General features: G+C 40.4%; 3 protein-coding genes across 3 annotated transcripts in view; 2 read left to right on the top strand and 1 right to left on the bottom strand.

Annotated features, from left to right (window-relative positions):
* The window catches only part of camta1a (calmodulin binding transcription activator 1a), a 265794-nt gene extending 258471 nt beyond the window's left edge, over nt 1–7323 (bottom strand). Inside the window, exons 1-2 of the mRNA XM_070910084.1 lie at nt 7299–7323; nt 3364–3465 (exon numbers count right to left, since the gene is read on the bottom strand). Coding sequence (XP_070766185.1) covers nt 3364–3465; nt 7299–7323 — 127 coding nt within the window. The remainder of the gene's footprint in view (nt 1–3363; nt 3466–7298) is intronic.
* A 1849-nt stretch (nt 7324–9172) lies between these two features.
* On the top strand, nt 9173–16920 carry dnajc11a (DnaJ (Hsp40) homolog, subfamily C, member 11a). Its single transcript, XM_070910370.1, has 16 exons — nt 9173–9249; nt 10324–10453; nt 10580–10653; nt 11659–11760; nt 11888–12016; nt 12166–12288; nt 12463–12536; nt 12638–12827; nt 12932–13017; nt 13220–13336; nt 13814–13969; nt 14098–14167; nt 14419–14476; nt 15659–15801; nt 16022–16151; nt 16467–16920. Exons 1-16 carry the CDS (start codon nt 9178–9180, stop codon nt 16490–16492), a joined length of 1680 nt encoding a protein of 559 aa, XP_070766471.1. The 5' UTR covers nt 9173–9177; the 3' UTR covers nt 16493–16920.
* Nucleotides 16921–18987: 2067 nt separating this feature from the next.
* Nucleotides 18988–22195, top strand: LOC139288553 (F-box only protein 6-like). The gene is made up of 6 exons (XM_070909866.1): nt 18988–19120; nt 20078–20327; nt 20449–20563; nt 20661–20756; nt 21753–21888; nt 21986–22195. Exons 1-6 carry the CDS (start codon nt 19055–19057, stop codon nt 22193–22195), a joined length of 873 nt encoding a protein of 290 aa, XP_070765967.1. The 5' UTR covers nt 18988–19054.
* The last annotated feature ends 258 nt before the right edge of the window (nt 22196–22453 follow it).

Genomic DNA, 22453 nt, shown 5'->3' with positions numbered 1-22453 from the left:
TATTTGACGACACTGAGAAAATAAGCTGTGTTGTTTCACCTGGTGATGCACCCTCATCTGTTACACCCCCTGCAACTAACAATGATGTTTGTTCCAAAAGCTTATTTTTGAAGAGGCAACAGATATTTTGATCACTTAATCCCTGCATTATAAGGACAGAATAACACTCATACACTCATGCAGTCACAGTGAGAGGGACAGACACAGTATAACATCACTTATTATTTAAATCATTGTACTTGCATCTCTAGCAGGGGATTTGAAAGACACAGTTTCTACAGCATGCAGTTTTCCTAAAAGGGATGTGAAAATATAATTAGGGTAATGCATAGACATGACGAGAAATATATAAAAAAAATATCTAAACTTGAAACAATCTTGAACTGGAGTGTGTGGGATGTGACATGCACAAAGTATAATGACCAGATCTACGCGAGGCAAGATGTCAAACCAGTCCAGTGGAAGCTCAAACCAAAGGCAAAGTTGTAGTGACAGGTTAACATGGTGAAAGCATTTAAAAGATGTTGACAGATGAAAAAAAAAATCTAGACAAAAAAAAAAAAAAAGAATGTGGTCAAATGTGAAGCGGTGATGAACTCAGACAGCCAAGGTGCAGTGGTCAACTGATGACATGCTGTCAATTAAAAGCGATCAATCTGGGAGTAAGAAGGAGTAAAGGTGAAGAGGGGGTTTATCCTGCAGGAGGCTGTTGCGATGATATTTACAGTAATGAGATATTCAGCCTCCGGCCTTCATATTAGGATTTATATTCCTGTCATTTAGCTAAACCCCCAAATTCTTGCTAACGTCACTAATCATCTGCGGCCAAACATCATGACTTCCAGTTCCAGGCTCACTTTTTTTTAACCTCTAAAATGTAATTGACTTAATATAGTTTAAAACGTATGAAAAATCCCTTTTCCCTGCTCTGTGAAAGATATTACATTTTGTCATGTTTCTTTTTTACATGATAGTCCAAAATGGATTATAATTAACATATAATATGAATAATTTCAAGATGCTTGAAACGTCACAAAATACTATTTAATTTGCACAAGCCGTGAATATCTATATCATTTATTTCATATTGTAGAGGACTGGTGGTACTTGGCCACTAGCGAACAGAGCACTTGATTAGACTGAAGTCCATAGCCTGCTACTTGTGGGAGAGTCTCAGCTGAGCTTTACTTAAACACAGGACGGTATAAGCAGTGTCAAATTTCCCTGGCAGTAATAGCAATGATTGGCCCATAGTCCAGGGTTAGGGACTTGATGGGAACATGGAGAGGAGTATGTAGACTTAAAATAGCCATGTGTTAGTGTAGGACTGGGAAACCAATTATCTTTATCATTTGGCCTATAGCCTGTTCGATAACACTCTTACATACAGCGAAATTACTAACCACCCACAAGCGGAAAAAAGTCTTACTGAACTTCACTATGGCTTTGCTATGTTACAACAAAACTACAACAGAACATTACATTGTTTTTTTTTCCTCCCAGTGGGACGGATAAAAAAATGTCTAAAAATCACTGGACAAGATTCCTCATGCCGTTGTGGTATGACCACTCAATATGCAACATGTGCAGGGTGGCAGACTTCATTGTTTACATTCCCTCAGTGGCTACACCCTGCACGCACTATGGCTCCATGTGGTTATAATAGTTTAGTGTAATATAGTGTAATAAGGGAAGACTGTCAAAAAGTCAAACAGCTGAAAAAAAAAAAGCCTGGGCCTATTACTGGAAGTTCAACAAACATGCACACACGGTTAACTGCCCGCAACAAACTGAAAATGACTCTTTATGTGTTCTCAGCCCTCACGAAGCTCACCCATCCATAAAAATCCCATCTCAAGGAGAGCAGAGGTGAGGTCTCTCTCTCTCTCTCTCTCTCTCTCTCTCTCACTCCCTCTTGCTCTTGTTCGCTTTCACTTTCTCCCTTTTGCTTTCACATGCACACAAACAAAGCCCTTCTTTCTGTGTCATAACTACTCCCACAATTACTCAGACGATTACTCAGATCAATGGTTTACCTGCCTGTTTGAGCGGCTGTATTCTGCTACAGAGTGTCCTGGTGAGGCAGAAAAACCTCCAGGCTGAACGCATTAAACAGGGTGTCTGACATGGGTACAGGATACTGTAATACCACGCAATAACATGAGGGGAAATAGCAAGACTGGCAAAACGTATTGTCAGTCACAGCTGTCACACATGAGGGGGTAACACAAAAGTCTATCAACAATGTCCCTTTTACAGCCTGCATCTCTGTTTCATAGATCTGCACAAGCTGTCCCCTGCCATTAAATCTCTCAAAACATTCTCTTTTTAAAAAATACCAAAAAGATTTGGTGCAGTGGAGCTCTCCCAGTGACAGATATCGAGTGAGGAGTCTAACAAGGGGTTGGGGGTGATTTCAGACTCTCTATTTAGAAATGACAATACATGAGCACACTTAATTACCCAGTCTCTAGTCTAGATCAACAGAGTCTTCCAGCAGTGAAGAGACTGGTGTATTTATTAACAATGATGGGGCTCCTTTCTGATGAGAAACAATCTGCTTTACAGGGGACAGTTTTTTTCAATGGGTAAGACAGAGGCTAAAATTCAGACACATTTTCTAAACAGGAATGAAAGTAAAATCACCCACAAATAAAATCAAGACTTTGGCCTATATTTCTGACTGTTTTTTTTCTTTTTCCTTTTTTTTGGGTTGTGACAGAAAATAGCATTTGTACACAGACTTGTAAGTGCACTGAAGCAATTCCCACAGAAGCTGGTTTTTACCAGACATAAAAACCTCAGCTATGATGTTGTGCTGTCTTTGTTCTTTGCCCCTAGTCTACAGTTCTCATAGAGCACAAATGTAATGAGAGGGAGGCAAAGGCAAAGATTAATCCATTTGAAGGGGTGAAAAAAATATCATATGATGCAAAAAATGTTTTCAGCAATGCATAACTATTTTTGTCAAACACAATTTGATTTAGCAAGATTTCAAAGTCTCATCAACTGCAGGTTTAAGAACAGCAGAGAAAAGGCAGGTACAAGGCCGTAATTGATGGTTCAAAATGTAAGCTTTCTCTCTGAGGGTCTGCTCAGGTCCTGATCCCCTGGCCTCAACCTGAAACAATCACTCTTAGTTAACGACAACACTTCAGCTATTGACAGCGTGATCCCGTAAAGCAGACACTTCAATCAACAGAGCAGCCGGAGGAGGTGTTGTGTTGGAGGAGAATAAAAGAAGGAGGGGGCATGGGGACGGATGAAATCAAGACGTAAATAAATGAATCAATGAATGAATAATAGATTGGCCAGCTAGTGGCCTCTTGGAGCAGCAATGCAGTATTAATAACTGACTCTTACTGTTCGTCTCTGTGTCATCACTGATACTCTTAGGTGGACCATGGCCAGCATAACACACTGCTGATCTGTACATTCGATCCGGATTACGAACTTTCTTCAGTCCTTCAGGAGGCAAAGAGAAAAGTAGAGAAAATCGAGGAAAAGAAGCATTCTTCCAGCCTGTGATAACTCCCCATGCAAGCAATATCACCCCAGCCAGACAGTATATTGAAATACATTTAAAACACACAGGAGCTGTTGGGCAAAATATGATGCTAATAATAATAACAATGATAACAAATCACAGTGAATTCTATTGTAATTTAAAACAGTGAAGTTCTCCACTGACTGAATATTTTTGAACCTATAAGAAAAAACGGTCTGGGATGAGGGTCACTGTAGCTCTGGCCTGGTTTGATACGGGTCAATAACACTCCCTATTGTATCAGTGGTAAACTGGATGAATCAATACAATCAATCAGTGGAGGCCGTGCAAAGCAGTCAGTAAAGGTCTATTACAAGAAGGCATTAGGAATGATACATCTCAGCAACCACAGACCGGACCTGGGTCCCATCCATCCACACCTCACTGATTCAATTAAAAGGCTGGGGGGAAAAATGTAGTGCCTGATTCAACACAAAACTGGTAGAGCAAGTCGTCCGACATCACAAGGAGGTTAAATTCATCCTTCTTTACAAAACAGCGGAGAAATATTTATACCATTGCTGCACAAGCACTTTTGTAAGTTAATGGCTGACTGCGTGCTTACTTGATGTTTTGCTGCCGCTTCACCCTGAACTTTGAGTGAAATGATAACATCATGAAACTTTTTAAACTGCACCCGCTTGAAAATAAAAGAGAAGTATTATGTCCTGCACAGCCGAGGCTACAGGCCTAATTCACTACGTTTTGGAAGGCAACCTTTGTTTCTGTTGCCACCAAAGTTCAGACTGCATTACCCTTAGATTGATGTAGTTTAGTTAACACACCTGTGTGAGTTTTATGTGTCAGTAAACTATCCCTTCATCCTTGGACTTTTATCTAATTTTAAATGAATGTAAATTTGATACACTGTTGTGCTGGGTCTACAAAAAACCTTCAGAGGATTAAAAAGTATCAAGACTTAAATTCAACACTGTGTTTTCTTTTCTGGCGAATCCTGACATCACAAAACTGTTAGTATTGAAGCTTGTGTTTACAAAAGTGCTTGTTATATTTCTCAAATTTGGCTCTTGTGCAGAAATATTTTTATGACTATCTGCTCTGGTAGATTCATAAGACCATTGGCTGTAGTTTTATCCGGAGCAGTCTCAGTGTTAGACATATCAAGCCTGTCTTTTCAGTGCCCTCCAGGCCTTGTACTTAAAGAAACAGACCCACAGTGCTTTTTATGAGTGTGAAGAAAAAAAAATACCCCCAAGGGCCCTGACAATCAGTTAGGCTGGAGAGAAATACCCCAGGATGTGAACATTACACCACTGAGTGAGACTGGGCCATGGCCCCTGGGTTTAACACAAGATGTAACCCTCAGTTATTATGGGCCATCATAAGACCTGCCAAACAACTAAGAGAGATCAGCGCTGCCCGCATACCACAAGGACAAAAGGTTAAGGAAACGCTGTTCAGCTCTCTCAGTGGCTACCCGACATCCAGGGACGTGTCATGTAAAAACTGTAATAGTGATGTACATTGAAAAAGCATGTTCTCCATTAATGAACAGCCAAATGTAAGAAAACCTGGATGAAGGAGTAACGATTCAGGATGACAGCTCAATGTAAAGGCTTTAAGAGCCAGGTTTGCATGAGACGACATCACACTTATATGAAGGTATGAAGCACTTTCTCTCTCTCTCTCTCTATGCTCCCCTCGCTCCTCCTCCTCCTTTTTCCACTGACCGGCCTCACAGGAACACTGAAAATAACTTAACCTGCTCAGCAATGGGACTTTCAAGTCAGGGTTTCTCAGTGAGAGCTCCTGGTGTTGGAGAGGCATCGAGACTAACAACTGGAGCCTGTTTGTTAAGTTCAGCTATGTAGATGAATACATTAGGACTATACACCACAGTGAAGTCATTACTATCATAAAACCAGATGTCTTCATTTTTTGTCATAGCCACAGACAGATCCCTCATATAATAAGTGTGCTTCTGTAGCTCAATACCACCCCCTGGTGGGACTCCGAATAGTGGTTGGCACACTGACATCCAAACAACTGAATTCACAGCCTTTTATCTTTTCCCCTCACATGGACATTTGTTTACACTCATTTGAAACATTAAAGTAATTCTACATCAAAAATAATTTGTGTTTGAGGTTACTGACACCAAACTCCGACAGAGGTCTATTCAATTTCGACGCCTGCAACAACACGTTATGAACAGCTCAGAAACAGCTGGACCTAACGATTTATGTACAAGTCTTTTTTTCTCTCTCTCAAATTATGCAGCCATTTTCAAAGTCTAGGATGACTCTTTTGCTCCACCCAAAGGATCAATATAAATCAATACATATAATAAAATGGAGGGGGGGGGGGGGGGGATAAGAACATACTGTATTAATTACTTATCATTATATCCAATTCTGCTCATCAAAAAACTAAAGTTAAGTTAGACATGCACACGTATGACATAACTGAGACCATAACAAACAAATCAACATACACAGGAACGTTTACTCATACATGCACATAAGGTTAACATGCTCAAGTAGTTTCCAGGAGGTTCTATAAGATACATTTTTTGAGTTGCTTTATGTTTTTTATCATCTGAGAATGTCATCCTTGCAGAGATTGTAAATGCGTAACTCATTCCAGTCTGGTTTGAATACTCTTAACAGTAAAAAGCTGCCATCTGGGTAGAAAAAACGAATCCCTGTAGAAATGATGTATTACAACTTATCAATATTTTCATATAGGCGTTGTTTTAATTACTCACCCAAAGGTTCCATGTGCCTATCTGAGTGAGAACAGACCTCTTATGCATCTGTTTTGCGGTAAAATATCCCACTAAACAGGAAATAAGTGAGTCTAGTGCATTTCATTTTAAGTTAGTGAGCCGTATGAAATAAGCTGAAGGGGGGGAAAAAAGTCATAATTTTGTCCTATGTGTAAAGTAGTGTAATGGGCAGGCTGCTGGAAATCCTACTCTCCATCCTCCCTGTTTCCTCTGGTGTGATGGCATTTCATTTCAAGTGCGATAGGGCATTGCAAGCGGAGCGGGTATTACAACGTTTTGATGCCCGTGTCTCAATCCAAATATAGGCCAAGTAGTATAATTGGCATTTGGAAAACAGAAAAATCGCTCGTTTAAAAAATACATCACTTCTGACTCGCAAACACTGCTCGCTGAATGCCAATGAAAATTGTCGCGCTTCGAGGGGGAACTGAACGACCCTCTCCAAGACGGAAAAAAATAAAAAATAAACTAGACTAATACATTTTAAAAGAGATGTCTAAATGAATATTACAGTGCCTTCCAAACAAGCTGCAAATAGCGGTCGCGGCAGAGAGCCGTATTGACAGATAAACTAACACAACCACGCCGCTTTTTAAAGCTGGGTAATAAGGGAAGAAGTTAGTCGATGCCAATGACATGTTGTCATTAACTTAGCCTTGTTGTTAACAACTTGAATTGCTCGTCATTTGACAGGAATCCGAAGCAAAATAAAAGGTAAACGCGGTACTTTCACCACACTGAATATTTGTCCCCGTGGCGAGCTTTAAATGTGGGCTACGATGGGAATAGTAGCTGGCTAGAATGCAAGCTAATATTAGCTGGCTAGGTGATGTCTCCACGTTTTAGCTGCCTATTCGGAGGAAAATAGCGGAGCCGTTTTCTACCGAAAATTTCTCCACTTGTCCTCACGAGTGTGTCATCTCCGCACAGAGTTACAACTGTTCTAAAATCACACAGCGGTCATAGGCTACTAGTAAATTAATCCCATTATATTTCTCTTACCTTCCGGCTTGTTTTCGGCAGCCATTTCCCCTTCACGCGCAACATCCTCCTCCTCCTCACGACCGTGGGTACCACGCGCGTGCACGGCGAGGACAGCACGAGGAGGGACTGGAGGAGCAAGCGGCGAGTCGGTCCGACCGAGGCGAACTTACCATTGGCTGTGAGGCGGTGACTGACAGAGAGGCTCCGGGATGAAAAACACATCTCCCCTCACCTTGACACCACCAGCCGTGTTTTTGTTTTTTTTTGGGTTTTGGTTTTTTTTTTACAGTGAATTTAAAACAGCTCAGAGGCGCTGCAGGTCTGGCATGACGCTTTTTGTTAAAATATGGTGACGTGTTATTATATTAAAAATAAAGAAGTTTAATGCTCAGTAGGTGAGGCTACATATTTTATCCTTAATTAGAAAACGGATAAAACTAATTAGATTACATGTTTGTCTTGTCCCACTAAAGTTGTTTAACACTGAGTGAACAATGTCATTCCTGAGTGACAAAAAATAGTCTTCAATTATCGGCTAAACTGTTTAATGGCCTTCATTCATACATTTTAAACATATCTCCAGAGATACGTCTGCTGATGTACACTGGTAATTGAAGTCTTACCTCTTTCATGTAAGTGACAAAAGGGGACAGAAAAAAGGTCATTTTGGTTTTATTTTAATTTTACTATATTTAAGCTACTCAGTATATGTGACGGTGAGTCCCGGGTACATATAGCCTGTTAAAAACAAACAATGAAACATTTGAGGCATATCAAACAGTAGTAACAGTCCGCACAGTCCATCAATCAAGTGTCCAGATGTCAGTTTACATTTGAAAGTCTGCGGACTCGTTTGTTCCCTGACTGATTTCAAATAGTTGCAGCATGATACTGAAAGCTGCGGGGATTTCTAGGAGACGTAGATCCAGCCTCTTATGCACCCATTAGGGGCTGGTGGTGGAGTCCATCTGAACAGTTTTGTGAGGTACTGGGGGGGTCAATGTGACGCACAGATTTGAAGACCACTGCCAACACAGTTACTTTAATTCCGTCTACTGGGCTGTCAAGGTTTTCAGCTTCCATCATTATGGCGCAGTTACATACGCTTGACAATAGTATGGCTAAACTAAATGACTACAGGCAATCTAATTACAGATCGTTGTGCTTAACAGTCTTTGCTTTTGGCACTCACGTCAACTACAGCACTTAAGGACAGCCTTCATCCTATATTAACAGGCTGGTGCTGAAATGCAGTGTATAGTTTGAGGTGGCGGTGCTGAAAGGACAGCTCCTCTGCTGACTGCTGTTCCTGCGCCTTGTACGGTCAACGGCTTGTTGTTATTGCAAAGAAAGTAATAATGAACTAATGAAAGACCTAATGTAGTGAAGGAATTTTCTCAGCCCTTTCCTTAATTGTTCCTAGGTGGATAGGATGCAGACAACATCCCTTTAGAATTAGGTATACATGTAGGCTACCTATCTTCAGTATACATTTCATTGCACCGAGAATTTAACACTATATTCAAGTGAGTGTTTTTCTAAATAGTAAGTTAAGTTACCTAGCTATAGTGTTTTTGCAAAATAATAATAATAATAATAAATTAAACATCTTAGGAATTTAATTCATTTAATTTGGCTCCAAAATGCCATTCATAAGGACGCATAAGCGTATTTCCTCAACATTCCCCATAAGATCGTCAATAACGATGAATAACTGTACATTTTAAACTTCAAAATGAAGCATGAAGAATGACGCTCACGTACAAGACAACACGAACAAGCCTGTGAACACGGTTGCTGTGTTGTCATTCATCCGTGACACAAGGGGGCGACAGAGTGCGCAGAGAAATCTTTGAACGACGTAAATGCCACGAAGAAGAGATGACCGGGTGTAAACATGGCGTCTTCCTTGGACGATGATGAGATCCTAAATGATGATTATTATTCCCTGCTAAATGTCAGAAGAGAGGTACAATATGCCGTTGTGATCTGAATAGATGTTTGTGCGGGTGCATGTGGCTGTCATTCTATAACCTTCCCCCGGCGGGTATTTAACGGTTACTCGTATAAACACATGTTATGTTAGCTAGGTAGCTAGCTTGTGACCCTCGACATTGATTTCTGTGCTGTGACTCCTCGGCTGGATAACTTACTTTACAAGACATACAACAGGTTGTGGGGTTACGACTTTACCAACAGGAGTTGTCAGCTGAGGAAATAAGATGGAGAATCCTGTGTTACTGTGGTAATCTGTGAGCTGATAAGAAACGTATTTCCCTTATTTTCAGTTTCCATATTGATCTCATGGACTGTGGACAGTGCTAAGTAGCTAATGCTAAAACTTTATTTCAGGTCTTGATCACGAAGCAATTTACAGTTGATCAGATTACACTAATGTCTGGTGATCAGACGCTTTCGGTCTTGATACGTTAATTTGTAAAGCAGAGGGCATTATGTTGACTCGCAAATGACATTTTAGAAAACGAAATGAACTTGTTGCACAGGAACATGCTGTTCTCCAGAGCGACTTGGTATGCAAAAATTTAAATGTTCTTATAATTTTCTTATTTCCATATGGGTGAGCATGGGCGGGTAAAATATAGGAAAAATATTTACATGTCAGATTTTAATTCAAGAATAACCCATCCCATTGTATGTTATGCCGTAAAACACAAAATGTTAGTGATTTCAAAATGAAACTTGTCTAGACTAGACTACATGAACGTGAATTTGCATTCTTAACTGTGGTGATTGGAGCAATACCTTGTGCACTGTAGTCTATCGCTAATTATAATCTGAAGCAACAGCAGCAAGTTTCTGTTCAGACTGTTTTGTCACATGTCATCCAAACCCTGCACAACATTTTAACAGGGTTGGAAAACTTTGTGAAGTTTTAAAAAGGTTTTGGATGATCAGTGAATTAAGTTGGTAGTAGAGCAGTTCAGCTGTAGCAACATCATGCTGTGTGTTTTGTATGTTGTTGAAAAAGTTTCCCCGCAAGTCGTCTCTTTCACATTTTCTCAATTTCAATGTTGTGCTTCAGGCAACACAGGAGGAGCTGAAGGCGGCATACAGGCGATTATGCATGCTATATCACCCAGACAAACACCGGGACCCTGAACTAAAGCACCAAGCTGAACAGCTTTTTAACCTTGTACATGAAGCTTATGAAGGTAAGAAATGCTTTTATCACATCATGTCTGACTTGAATATGTTGTGGTCTACATTACAGTATTTAGAAACATAAAGAAACTATTCTAATGCTTAATATCATTAAGTGTTTATAAATGTCTTTCTAGTGCTTAGTGACCCACAGGCACGAGCTATCTATGATATCTATGGCAAGCGAGGACTTGATGTTGAAGGATGGGAGGTAAGTCCATTAGTGACTGTGATGGCCAATAATTCCTAAACAAAACACCACATGCAGTTAGAAATAATTACTGTTGTGTTGATTGACAGTGCACAAGTTATTCAGCCCAAAACAGACAATGTCGCACCCAACGCACAATACAGGCGGAAGATTTGAGTTCTGAATCTCACAACCACGATTGTCAGGCTTACCTCATACATTTTTAATATACGGTATTTTGAATCCACCATAAATGTCATATATGTAATGCTAGCCAAGTGCAAACATGGCCAAATGTCATGCGACAAAAACAAATCTATTTGAAAAATTCGGTTTGCATTAGCAATTTCGTCAGAGGGGTCAGGGTAGTGTGTTTTGCATCTGCATGGCTGCTTTTCAGTAGAACCAAGATTTAAAGAAACAAGGAAATGCTATCTTAGTTTACTTTGGAGCGCAGGTATAGTTAGGATGAGACATTTGTTTAGGTTTGTCAACTTTAACAAATCAGTATATGTTTGAGTTAGACACATCTTGGAAGTTTGGCTGAAATTCAGTTTTCAGCTAGATTTATATTTTGACCATGTGACTTTGGACCATGTTTGACCATCGATTGTAAGCTAGTATAACATATTTGATCCAAATTTTACACTTGATATGCTTTCAGAAATGTCCCATTGTGGAAATGAAATGGCATCTGTAACGTGCAAAGAATTTGTTCTCAGTATTGTTCACCCTTTAGGGTCTTGACTTGAGAATAACTTACACAGTTACTTAATACACAGTTAATCAAGTATCAACCATACTGTAGTAGTAGTACAGTACAAATAGTTCTTGTTTTGCTTCATCTGTATTTACTAAAACCATCAATGCTTGACAATACAAAATATGACACTATTAAATATTTGCGCAGGCAGAACATACGGGAGCATGAAATTCTGGCGAAATTTCTTCTGCTGTAACTCTGCAACCTGTGAAGCAGCCAATCCACAGTTTGCTTTGCAGTCAAATCATATCTTCTTACTCCAGGTGGTGGAAAGAAAAAGAACCCCTGCAGAGATTCGAGAAGAGTACGAGCGTCTTCAGAAAGAGCGAGAGGAGAGAAGGCTTCAGCAAAGGACCAACCCAAAGGTATGTTCAGGGGAAGATAACAAGCCTCACATTGAACAGACTGTAACGTATAGAGTCAGTAGGAAACTTGCATATTTTATACATCATTAATTAAGACAGTATTAATTCCTGAACCTGTCTTTTGCAGGGAACGATTAGTGTGGGTGTCGATGCCACGGACCTCTTCGACCGGTATGAGGAGGACTATGAGGATGTGGTTGGAGGGGGAGTCCCACATGTGGAAATCAACAAGATGCACATATCACAATCCATAGAGGTAATGGGTTGCTCCAGATTCAACATGAGTTTTTAAGTGTGCATTTACAACGATATGTTTTGGATTAAAAGATTTGTAGCCACAATTGGATATGTGATATTTTGTAACTAATTCTTATCAAAGGACTCGTTTGATGTGTTCTACTGCAGGCTCCTCTTACCACAAAAGACACAGCCATTTTGTCTGGCTCCTTGTCAACCCACAATGGAAATGGAGGTGGCACCATTAACTTGGCCTTGAGAAGAGTCACCTCTGCCAAGGGGTGGGGGGAGGTATGCTGCACTCTCACTGGGCACCACGCACATACTCATTTTGTGATGTATACTATAAATGGCACACTTTCTTTCTCTGCCTCTGTTTGTCACATAACACCTTGTCTGCCTGCGTGGTACAACATGCAGTGATATTTTAAGATGTGAAACGTTAACTTGTCTCTGTGTGCACAGGTGGAGCTTGGTGCTGGAGACACCCATGGACCTCTCTTTGGAATGAAGATATTCCGAAACTTGACGCCTAGATTGTATGTGTTGAAATGCAAGAGAAAAGAAATCAAGAATCTGTTTGTTTGTTTTTTTTTACTACAACATGAACTATTCAATTCTTTTTTTTCTTTCGCCTCAGCTTTGTGACCGCTCAGTGTGGGCTCCAGTTTTCATCTCGAGGCGTGCGTCCTGGGGTTACCACAGTGCTGGCCCGTCACCTAGACAGAAACACTATGGGCTATCTGCAGTGGCGCTGGGGGATCCAGTCGTCTATGAACACCAGCATAGTCAGGGACACCAAGAGCAGCCATTTCACCTTCGCAATGCAGGTTAGCAGCCAACAGTTGTATTTCACTTTAGCCAAGACACCGTTAAATCAACAGTTGCTTGTCACGGTTGTGACCAAATGATCATTTACTTTTCATCTCTGCAGCTTGGCATTCCTCACACTTTTGTGATGATGAGCTACCAGTACAAGTTCCAGGATGAGGACCAGACGAAGATTAAGGGCTCAGTAAAGTATGATCATAAATTCATATTAAGACCGCTGTTGTAGGTCATAAAAAAGATTTGTTTAGTGTCAGTCTGTTTGTACAGCAACTCAAATTTATATCCATTTAAGTATGCATTGTTAGTAGTTTTTGTGCAAGAACTGACAGCTCAAATTCAAGTAAAATTTGATTGCATGTAGACAGGAAGTGACTTTGTCTTTATGTTACAGATCAGGTTTCTTTGGGACTGTGGTAGAGTACGGTGCTGAGAGGAAGATCAGTCGACACAGTGTCCTGGGGGCCACCATCAGCGTGGGAGTGCCCCAAGGTGTCTCCCTCAAGATCAAGTAAGTACAGCTCTTTGCTCCAGTTTCCCGATTAGTGTAGGTTTCAGAGGGTTTCCCTCACAGCACTGTTGCCATGGCACCCGTAAGAATTAAGACGTGACATCATGTCAGCCGGTCAAATGAATTTTCTACAACTTGTGCCTGCGCTGGGGGTGTATCTTTGAGGATGTAGGCACAGGATTGGACCCATTGAGATGCGAGTTAGTTCTGGGGATATGATTCTAAAAGCTATTTATACTATACCTCTTCTTATTTTGGATACTCATAGAAAACAGTCAAAGGAACACATCACACAAGTTCTATAACATCTGAGGAACAATCAGCACACACTCACTGTCCTGTCTAACAGCAGAAAGCATATAGCTATTCTGCCATTTTCAGACAGACATTCCCCCAAATATTACATGGAGTAACCAATTTAGCAGCCAGTTAGTGGCCATTCAGATGTAAATAATGAAACCAACTCTCTATCTACAGGCTAAACAGGGCCAGCCAGACGTATTTCTTCCCTATTCACCTGACTGACCAACTCCTGCCCAGTGCTGTATTTTACGCCACAGTTGGACCACTGGTTTTCTACCTCGCCATCCAGCAGCTTATTATTCGGCCCTACGTGCGGGCCCAGAAGGAAGAGTAAGAAACCCTCACTTTAATTTGGTTGTTTCATGCAAGAAGTGTTATTGGAAGAAGCACCACATGTATTATTATGGCCAGGTTTTATGAGCTCATTTTATTTCTCCATTTGTCTTCTAACTCAACAGAGACCTGGAGAAGCAGCGGGAGAGCTCGGCCTCTAATATAGCCAAGAAGAAACAGGAGGCGGAGGCTGCTGTTAGTATTTTACAGGCTTACATGTAGCTGTGGTACCTATCCCACGTTGTGGTTCAGTGTTAGATAAGCAATGCAGGTATTGTGGGTGACTGTCAGGAAAATTACACACCAGTCAGATGAAAGGGCTAAAATGGGATTAGATAAGATGCAAAGTCTTAGTGAAATTCATTAGTATAATCCATATGATGAGAAATCTCATTGTTTTTGTCTGTCTCCTTCTCTTCCTCTGTGTGCCATTTTCATCTCTAAAGGTCTTGCTCATGCAGGAGTCTGTACGCAGGATTATTGAAGCTGAGGAGTCCAGAATGGGTAAGATCAGTAATATTTCAGGGATGAGTTTATCCTGGGAATAATGTTTTTTTTAAGTATGTTGTGAAGCTATTTGATTCTCTTGCATTCTGAACTGTTTCTCATACATTTTAGGTGAAATGTGTTGATGTCTGGTGGAAGGGTGCTCACTCCAAAGTGTAATTTCTGAGATACAGTGCCTGTTTTCTCTGTATGAAACAAGACTAGTCTGCTAGCAAACATCTCACTGCTGTTGCTGTATGAATTACCAGTTTACACATCCCAAAAAATCCAAACTACAGCAGATACATGATTTTAGGGAACTTCTAGAGCAGGTAACTGAAATCTAAAGTGACTGTACACCTGGCAAAGGCAAGACTAGCGTGTGGGTCTGTCCTTTGTAGTATTAGGATACTTACTTTGTGGGCACTGATAGTATCTGATGTGAGATTGTGGAGATGTGGGTGCAGGGTTACATTTTTTAATAAAGGAAATAGAGTTCAGTGGATTTTGTAATGACCCTCCAGCTTCCATTTTGACTAGTGATAATTGGTGCTTTTTAGTTTGCTTTTGATAATTACACTAACAAAAAGCCCTCGGCAGACAGTATAATTTTCACCTGGGGGAGTTTGGCAAGTGATAATTGGCTTGTGACACCTGTCACTGTCGAGGTTGCTTTGATTTTAGTATCATCAGAGGTCCTCTAGACTTTGCACTTGTAAAGTAACAGTTAATAGCTGTGTGTGTGTGTGTGTGTGTGTGTGTGTGTGTGTGTGTGTGTGTAAAATGACAGACACACAGCTGCTCTTCTTTATTCAATGGACTACATTCTATGAAATGGTTACTGTATTGTTCCTGCAGCTTGCAATTAAAATGAATTGGTCTTTTTGTTATGTACTTGCAAAATAATTTTAACAAAAAATTCTCAGAAATGACACTGGTTCTGTTATTAAATATGTGTCTGAAATTCCTGACACGCGAGATTCAAATTGTTCTATAGTGAAAGTGGGGATTTGTGTTTGACTTTTAATATAAATTCATCCAAAACTCTGCGTCTAGTTTGTGTGTCATCCTTGGAGTTCTGAAATCCACTCTAACTAAGTAACTCAAAATAAGCAGGCCGTGCATTTTGAAAGCCATTAAAATAACACATTAAATATCCAATTGATTCACACTATCCTTGATGCTGCTTCATTCAACCAGGTCTCATCATCCTCAACGCCTGGTACGGCAAGTTTGTGACGGACAACAGTAGAAAACACGAGAGGGCAAAGGTCATTGACGTGACCGTGCCACTGCAGTGTCTGGTGAAAGACTCTAAACTCATCCTCACTGAGGCCACAAAGGTAAGTCCAGTCATCCAGTGCAAGATTTCCAAACACACAGAATGTATTCAAAGCCTTTAAATTTTTCAGCTGTAATGTTATTGATACAGTATAATGTATTTTCCTGATACCTAAAGCATTTATATATAGTACACATACTGGTGCTACAAACTGATGTCCTCAACTTGCTGTATCATGATTCAGCCTGCTGCTGGTGCGTGACCTTATGTTGTCTTTCCAGTCAGGACTCCCTGGCTTCTACGACCCCTGTGTGGGGGAGGAGAAGAGCCTGAAGGTGCTGTATCAGTTCCGCGGAGTCATGCATCAAGTCCTGTCAGGAGACACAGAACCACTCAGGATACCAAAGCAATGTAAGTCCCATGTAATATACAGCACAGTGACTAACGTATGGGGGTTGTGTCACAGTTTTGCCCCCATTTAGATACTTCAGTGCAGGTTTTTGGCAGATCATATACTCTCTTGAACTGTCTAACCTGCCCCTGTTTCAGATGCTACTGACAGCAGGGGGAATTTACTTGAACCCTAAGCCTTTGTAGATGTGTTTGACGCAACGTATCTTAGAATATTTTATCTCCACTCAGAGGAAGTCTCCTAAAATCCACCGAGCTATATTAACTGCCTGCAGCGTTATTTCTGACTTCTTTGTTCTTGTTTCCACTGCACAGCTCACAGGATTGACGCAGACACATAGGAGCTCCTCCGCTGACCAAAAAGACTCATCTCTCAGCTGTTTGACAGAAAATGGATAAACCTGTTTTAGACGCAACATGGATTTAAGTCCTTGTTGCTCAGAAGTCGTGCATTTACCTTTTTGTCTTTATATTCATTTAAATATGCAGAGCGAAGTAAAAGCATCACAGGGCTGGATTGATCATAATTCAGTATCCATGGACAGGGTTGTGGCCTGCTGGAAATTCTGATGTGACACCGAAATCAATGGCTACCATCTTATTTCCCAGGTCCTCTAGCCTCCTTGGTGTCCATTTATTTTTGGTATGGCTTGTAATTTATGATCGAGTTCTATGTACTGTATTGTACACAAACTGCAGTGCCTATGTGATTGAAGACATGAATGCGCCTCTGTTTATTATGCCATATTATTAAAATCAGTCTCTCTCATGTTGCTTAACCATTTTGGTACTTTTAAAAAAAAAAATTGTAATGCTTATAAGATGAAATGTTTTTGATTGTTTTGGTTTAACCCAAGGAATTAACTTTGAACATGCTTTATTGCAAGTGTCGTTGAGGCATTTAGCTATGAAATGTGTGAATTTGAATGATAATATGAATGTGGTGGAGAGTGCTAACAACAGCGGTTGATACACAAAGAGGAGGTAATAAAAAGGAAAGAAAGGAATATCCACCAGGGACAAAGGTGAAACAGCACAGCTTCAAATTCAGTTCAGTTCGGGGAAAACTGCATATGGAAAGTGTTGTGATTGGATAGAGTTTAGAAAGCGAGTCATTTTAAATTCATTCTACATGGCAATCATCTTCAGTTGATGATTGCATGCAACTTTTACACAGACAAAATGTGTTTAGTCTGTTAAGCTGCAGGTTTTCTCCCTATGATCCTTTTCATGATCTGGGTGAGATGAGGAGTGGATCGTGCAAAGAGGGCAGACACAATGACCAAATGTTTCCTGAAACATCTTAACAATGAATTTTTTCATCAGGCAAATCTATGTTTATTAGTGGGGTTTTTTCCAAGGATCACTGAATGATATGGTTTAATCAATCATCAAACCAGATCAATGATGAAAGACGGATATGGATCAGGGGAACAATGTATTGGCCTCACCAGATGTCTTGAGACAGCAGTCACAGTGATGATAAGTGTACTTGATGACTGTAATTACTCAACCAGGAAATTTAGCTTTTCATTCCAGCTGTGTCAGTATGTATTTTGGCCTATTGTATTTTTAATAGGTTAAATCACACAGGCTAAATCCATACATGCGAAATTGTACAGCCTAATTGTATTTTTTTTTTTTAATATCTGTTCAATTTAAATCTCACCAACGTACGTCTAATTATGAAGGCGCAGAGTCCGACTTCAGCTACAGACACTCGAGCTATGCTTCTCAATGTAGATGTAAGTTTTTGGGCAAGTTACTTGAAAAATGTAATCAATTACTCATGAAAAAAAGCATACAGTACTTCAGTAGTTAAAGCTATGTTACCGTCATATTAAGGTGGCTTTTTTCCCCCCAAAACCTTCAAACCCATATTATTCTTGTAGGCTATAGTGTTGCTGTCTGACATAATGACACTGCAGGGTAGCAACAAGTATTTTCATATTACAAAATAGAAGCCACAATACCCTACAGTCGACTAATGCAACTTTTGTTAGTTATTAAAGGCACAAATCACCCTGAACATATAATATTTAACATATTTTACTTATACTTTTTTTTTTTAATCAGTTTATTATTGTGAAGAAGCCTCCCAGGTGCCAGTCAGCTGATAAGACAGAGACACATTTTTATTTACAAGTTAATCAACTGCATCCTTTGTCAGATCATTAATCTTGCGTTTAAAGTTTAAAGTTTTCCAAGACAACTGGAATTAACCAATTAATTATCAAGCAAGATAATCAACGTAATTAAACAGTCTTGTTTGGAGACTTTATCGATCAGGATCACGTGACATTGAAAGGCTGGAGACGCTGGTTGTCATGGTGATGATGATACGTGACATCATTTTAGCACATTAACCGCCAAGTAACGCCATTATAGCAGCTGTGTGCCCCCTCTATGAACACTGTAACACAAAATTACAAATCATGATTTCACACAGTAAAACGTTAAAATGTAAAACGCTTGTTGTGGAGTACGTGGCCCGACGCTACTTTATTACCTCCGCCTGCGCTTCTTACGTCCAGCCCGGACGCCCCGGAGTGAGTGACGAGCACATCCTTGGAAAAACTGACAGACTAGGAATAGTTGAGCCAAAGTAACTTGTGCTATTTCTCCCTCTACAGGAATAGGAGGTCCTCTCTTCAACTTCAGCTGAGAGGCAGCGACCCTAGCAGGCAGTTTTTATGTCACTTTATCGAGTGTGTCTTATGTTGACGCTACTCCGAACTGCACTTCCGTGGTCGTGTAACGCTCGCTAACGTTACACGGCGTTAACTTACACCACACAGTAGATACCTAAAGTTCAGTTGTTGTGTCAAAGGTATATATTTGGCTGTATTACCCGCGAAGACATGTTTGGTGTGGCTGCATCTCAGGCATGAAGAGAGAAAGCTATGGACGAAACTCAGAGCTTCGAGAAAAGGACCTCAGCAACAGCACCGTCAAGCTCGCCTCCAACGGTAGATGTGAAGTGCTCTGATGTCTGCTGCTGCTGCACATGGCTGCTGTCAGTAGAGGATTGTATGTGTCGGTGGATTACAACCAGCATTGTAACCTAGCACTTGGTGAAATCTAAATGTCAGAATTCAGAGGTTTTATTTGTCAAACAACGTGTAGTGAAATGCAGGATGGCTTACTAAGACTGTGTTAAAAGACTAGTGCGCAATGTTTAGTGATCCGAATAAGAAGTTAAAATGTGCATATGTCACAGTACAATACAGTTTTGCACATGCTCGAGTGCCCGTCTGCAAATGTGCAGCACAATGCAGCAGCCAGGGGACAGTTCACCATCCTGAGCATGGCCTGAAGACAGAGGCCTATTCATTGTCTCTGTTGGATTTAAGGCTACAGAGGTCTTTGCCTCAAGTTCAACATAGACAGACCACGAAAAAGCTCATAATTGAGTTTCTTTTGATTATTATGGTTCAGACATACATATTACTGTGCGCTGTTTTGCAACTTGTCAATCATTTAGGCATCATAAAATGTCACCGACTTCCCCCGTTTAACTCTGTTGGCTGTTTAATCATGAACTTTCAAATATTTGACTTAATATGAAGCGATAATGACCCCCTGGATGAACCAATTAGACTGTAAAGCTCGACTGTCTCATGTGGGGAGAAGGCCAGACACAGACTAAAGTCCCACTTTCATTTTCCACAAAAATAAATAAATGAATATATACACCCCACAGAGCCATAAAATCAGCTCTGAAAATTAATGTCCCACATAACTTATTAAAGTTTTTAATTTTTTTTATATTTTACCTACCCTTTGTGTTGGTGTTAAGTGTTTGTGTCTGCTCAATAGTGGTGAGACTATTATACTATTCTATTATTAGCAGTAGGGCGCATTATTCCAAACTTAACAGATTATGCAGAGTTTGAGCTTATCTGTGTCCTGTCTGTTCTTGTCAGTTGTTTCCTGTTCCTCTGGAGATCCTGGAGGAGATCTTCCTGAATCTGCCCCATGGTCAGGTGGTTAGTATTTGTCGGTTAGTGTGCCATCAATGGAAAGAGGTGGCTGACAGTGAGTCTCTGTGGAGAGAGAGATGTAGGAGAGAAGGATATCACCTCCGCGATGCTTCCAAAATAACCAAAGACTGGAGGTTGTTTTACTACTTGTGCAAGAAGAGAAGAAATCTTCTCAAGAATCCAAGAGGAGAACGTGAGAAGCCACAAATCTAACTTTACTCAACATTTTGTGGCGTTAAAGTCATTATTTTCCTGCTGAACATATTAGCACTACAACATGATTTCTCCCACAACCCTCTTATTTGTTTTTATAGAGGACCTGAATGGCTGGCAGATTTTGGAGAATGGTGGTAACAAATGGACAGTACATGGACTTAGAGTGCCACATCCAGATGAGACGGTCCAGAAAAACTTTGCGACCTCTTACCGGTGAGCATTCACCAGGAGAGAGGCAGAAAACACATGGCATTCATTTGATATGGTACATTCATATTAAGTCATCGCTAAAACATCTTCTGCTGTTCAGCATGTGCAGGAAGGCGCAGCTGATTGATTTGGAAAAGGAAGGATACAACCCATCATTTATGGATTGCTTCCAGCCAGACATCAAAATATCTGATTGGTGAGAAAAATATATGTGAAGTACTCTCACTGATTCAAAGTTCAGTTTATTGCAACTTGGATCTTGTTTTTGTAGTTATGGCCATCATTTCTATCAAGTGTAAAAACATTGAACCCACTGTGACGCCCCTCACACTGTCTTGGAGGCTGTTCTAGCCAACCTCAGCAGGCAGTTGGCCGACATGAGAGGGTCGTCAGCCGATTAAGCTCCCCTGGGCCATTAGGCTATAAAACCTGGCCTATGTCTTCACTCTGCCATGCACTGCTTTCATTGCTGATCTACACACTCAAATTGTTCATTTGTGTTAACCTTAATGACACTTATTTTAAGTAAATCTCTCGCGTGGACTCCCTCCTTGTAACAGTCCCTGAGCCAGTTTGTGACACCCACTAATAGCTGAGATTTTGGGTTGTAGCATCATCGTTAAAAATAAGTCTGATGGGGGAAAGAAACACGAGCAGTCAGACAATCATACAGGCTTCAAACAAACTCCCGTCTAGCCAAACTCATTTGAACGGGAAAATAAGTGTTTCTAAAATCATATCTCGACTGATAACTGACAAAAATAATGAGTAATAAAGCAGAAATACCCTTTAACAATACACACATTCCCCATATTTATTAGTGTGCTGTGTATACTGTACAGTCATTAGACATGAGCACAATGTTTGCTATTCTTCCTTACATGCAGCGAAACAGTAACCTCTGTTATTAACAAAACACTAGAATAACTTCTATTAAAACTAATTTCAAAATGATGTATCAAAATGGCACCTAACACATGAAACCAATTCCACATTCAACACTCTCTAATAGAGCTTTATTTAAGCTTTACAGCTAATAGACCGCTAGCTGCACAACTAACTGAGCTAATTAGCTAATGGCAGCTGCAGTTAGCTACTACTAACGGTTACTTTAGCAACAAGTAAAGACGAAATGAAATCACTGTCAATGTGTACTGTACATGATTGTGTGCCTCTGTGTGTGTTATAATAGGTATTCACCAAGAACAGATTGTGGCAGTAAATACGAGATCCGTGTAGAGTTGCTGAATCAAACAAAAAGGCCTGTCCAGACATTTGCCCCTGAGACTGTTTACTTTGAGCAGTGGAATGAGGAGAAATGGAACCGGGTATGAACAGCACTCGGGTCATTTATCATTACGATGATGTTTAGAGGAGGTACAAAACCCAAGGACAACTCAGGACTTACTGATATATGTTTTTCAGATGACCCATGTATTCCAGAACTACGGACCAGGAGTGAGATACATCCGTTTTACCCACGGAGGCAAGGACACTCAGTTCTGGAAAGGGTGGTATGGAATTCGTGTAACTGACAGCTGCGTTGAGATATGTCCTGCAGTGGACTCATCTGATGTCGACTTCCTGCCTTTGCCTGACATTTCACCTTATCAAATCTTATTTGGCTTTACGTAATGTTACATTGAACAAATTTCCACAGCCACACCTTGAGAAGACAATGCTGTACATTTATAATAGCAGTTACACACATCCTTGGCGTACAAGGGTTATGGGTTGCAGCAGTATTCAAGGTTATTAACCATCTGACCTTTCCAAGAGAGCCTCATACCGATATTTGTGTAGTCAGGACATTGCTGTCACAATCAGCAGTTATCCTTCCAACTTTAGAATTCTGTATTCATGGACATTTTTACATTTGAGCCTAAATTATTA

The sequence above is a fragment of the Enoplosus armatus genome, chromosome 8 (assembly GCF_043641665.1).
Source record: "Enoplosus armatus isolate fEnoArm2 chromosome 8, fEnoArm2.hap1, whole genome shotgun sequence".
NCBI lineage: Eukaryota > Metazoa > Chordata > Actinopteri > Centrarchiformes > Enoplosidae > Enoplosus > Enoplosus armatus.
Note: the sequence above shows the minus strand (reverse complement) of the source record. Positions and strands in the feature narration are given on the sequence as shown.

Coding starts and splice junctions, on each gene's coding strand:
- dnajc11a (XM_070910370.1), top strand. CDS start 9,178: ATGGCGTCTTCCTTGGACGATGATGAGATCCTAAATGATGATTATTAT. Junction 10,654..11,658: donor TTGATGTTGAAGGATGGGAG/GTAAGTCCATTA, acceptor TTCTTACTCCAG/GTGGTGGAAAGAAAAAGAAC. Junction 14,477..15,658: donor AGCTGAGGAGTCCAGAATGG/GTAAGATCAGTA, acceptor TCATTCAACCAG/GTCTCATCATCCTCAACGCC.
- LOC139288553 (XM_070909866.1), top strand. CDS start 19,055: ATGGACGAAACTCAGAGCTTCGAGAAAAGGACCTCAGCAACAGCACCG. Junction 19,121..20,077: donor CGTCAAGCTCGCCTCCAACG/GTAGATGTGAAG, acceptor TGTTCTTGTCAG/TTGTTTCCTGTTCCTCTGGA. Junction 21,889..21,985: donor ATGAGGAGAAATGGAACCGG/GTATGAACAGCA, acceptor TATGTTTTTCAG/ATGACCCATGTATTCCAGAA.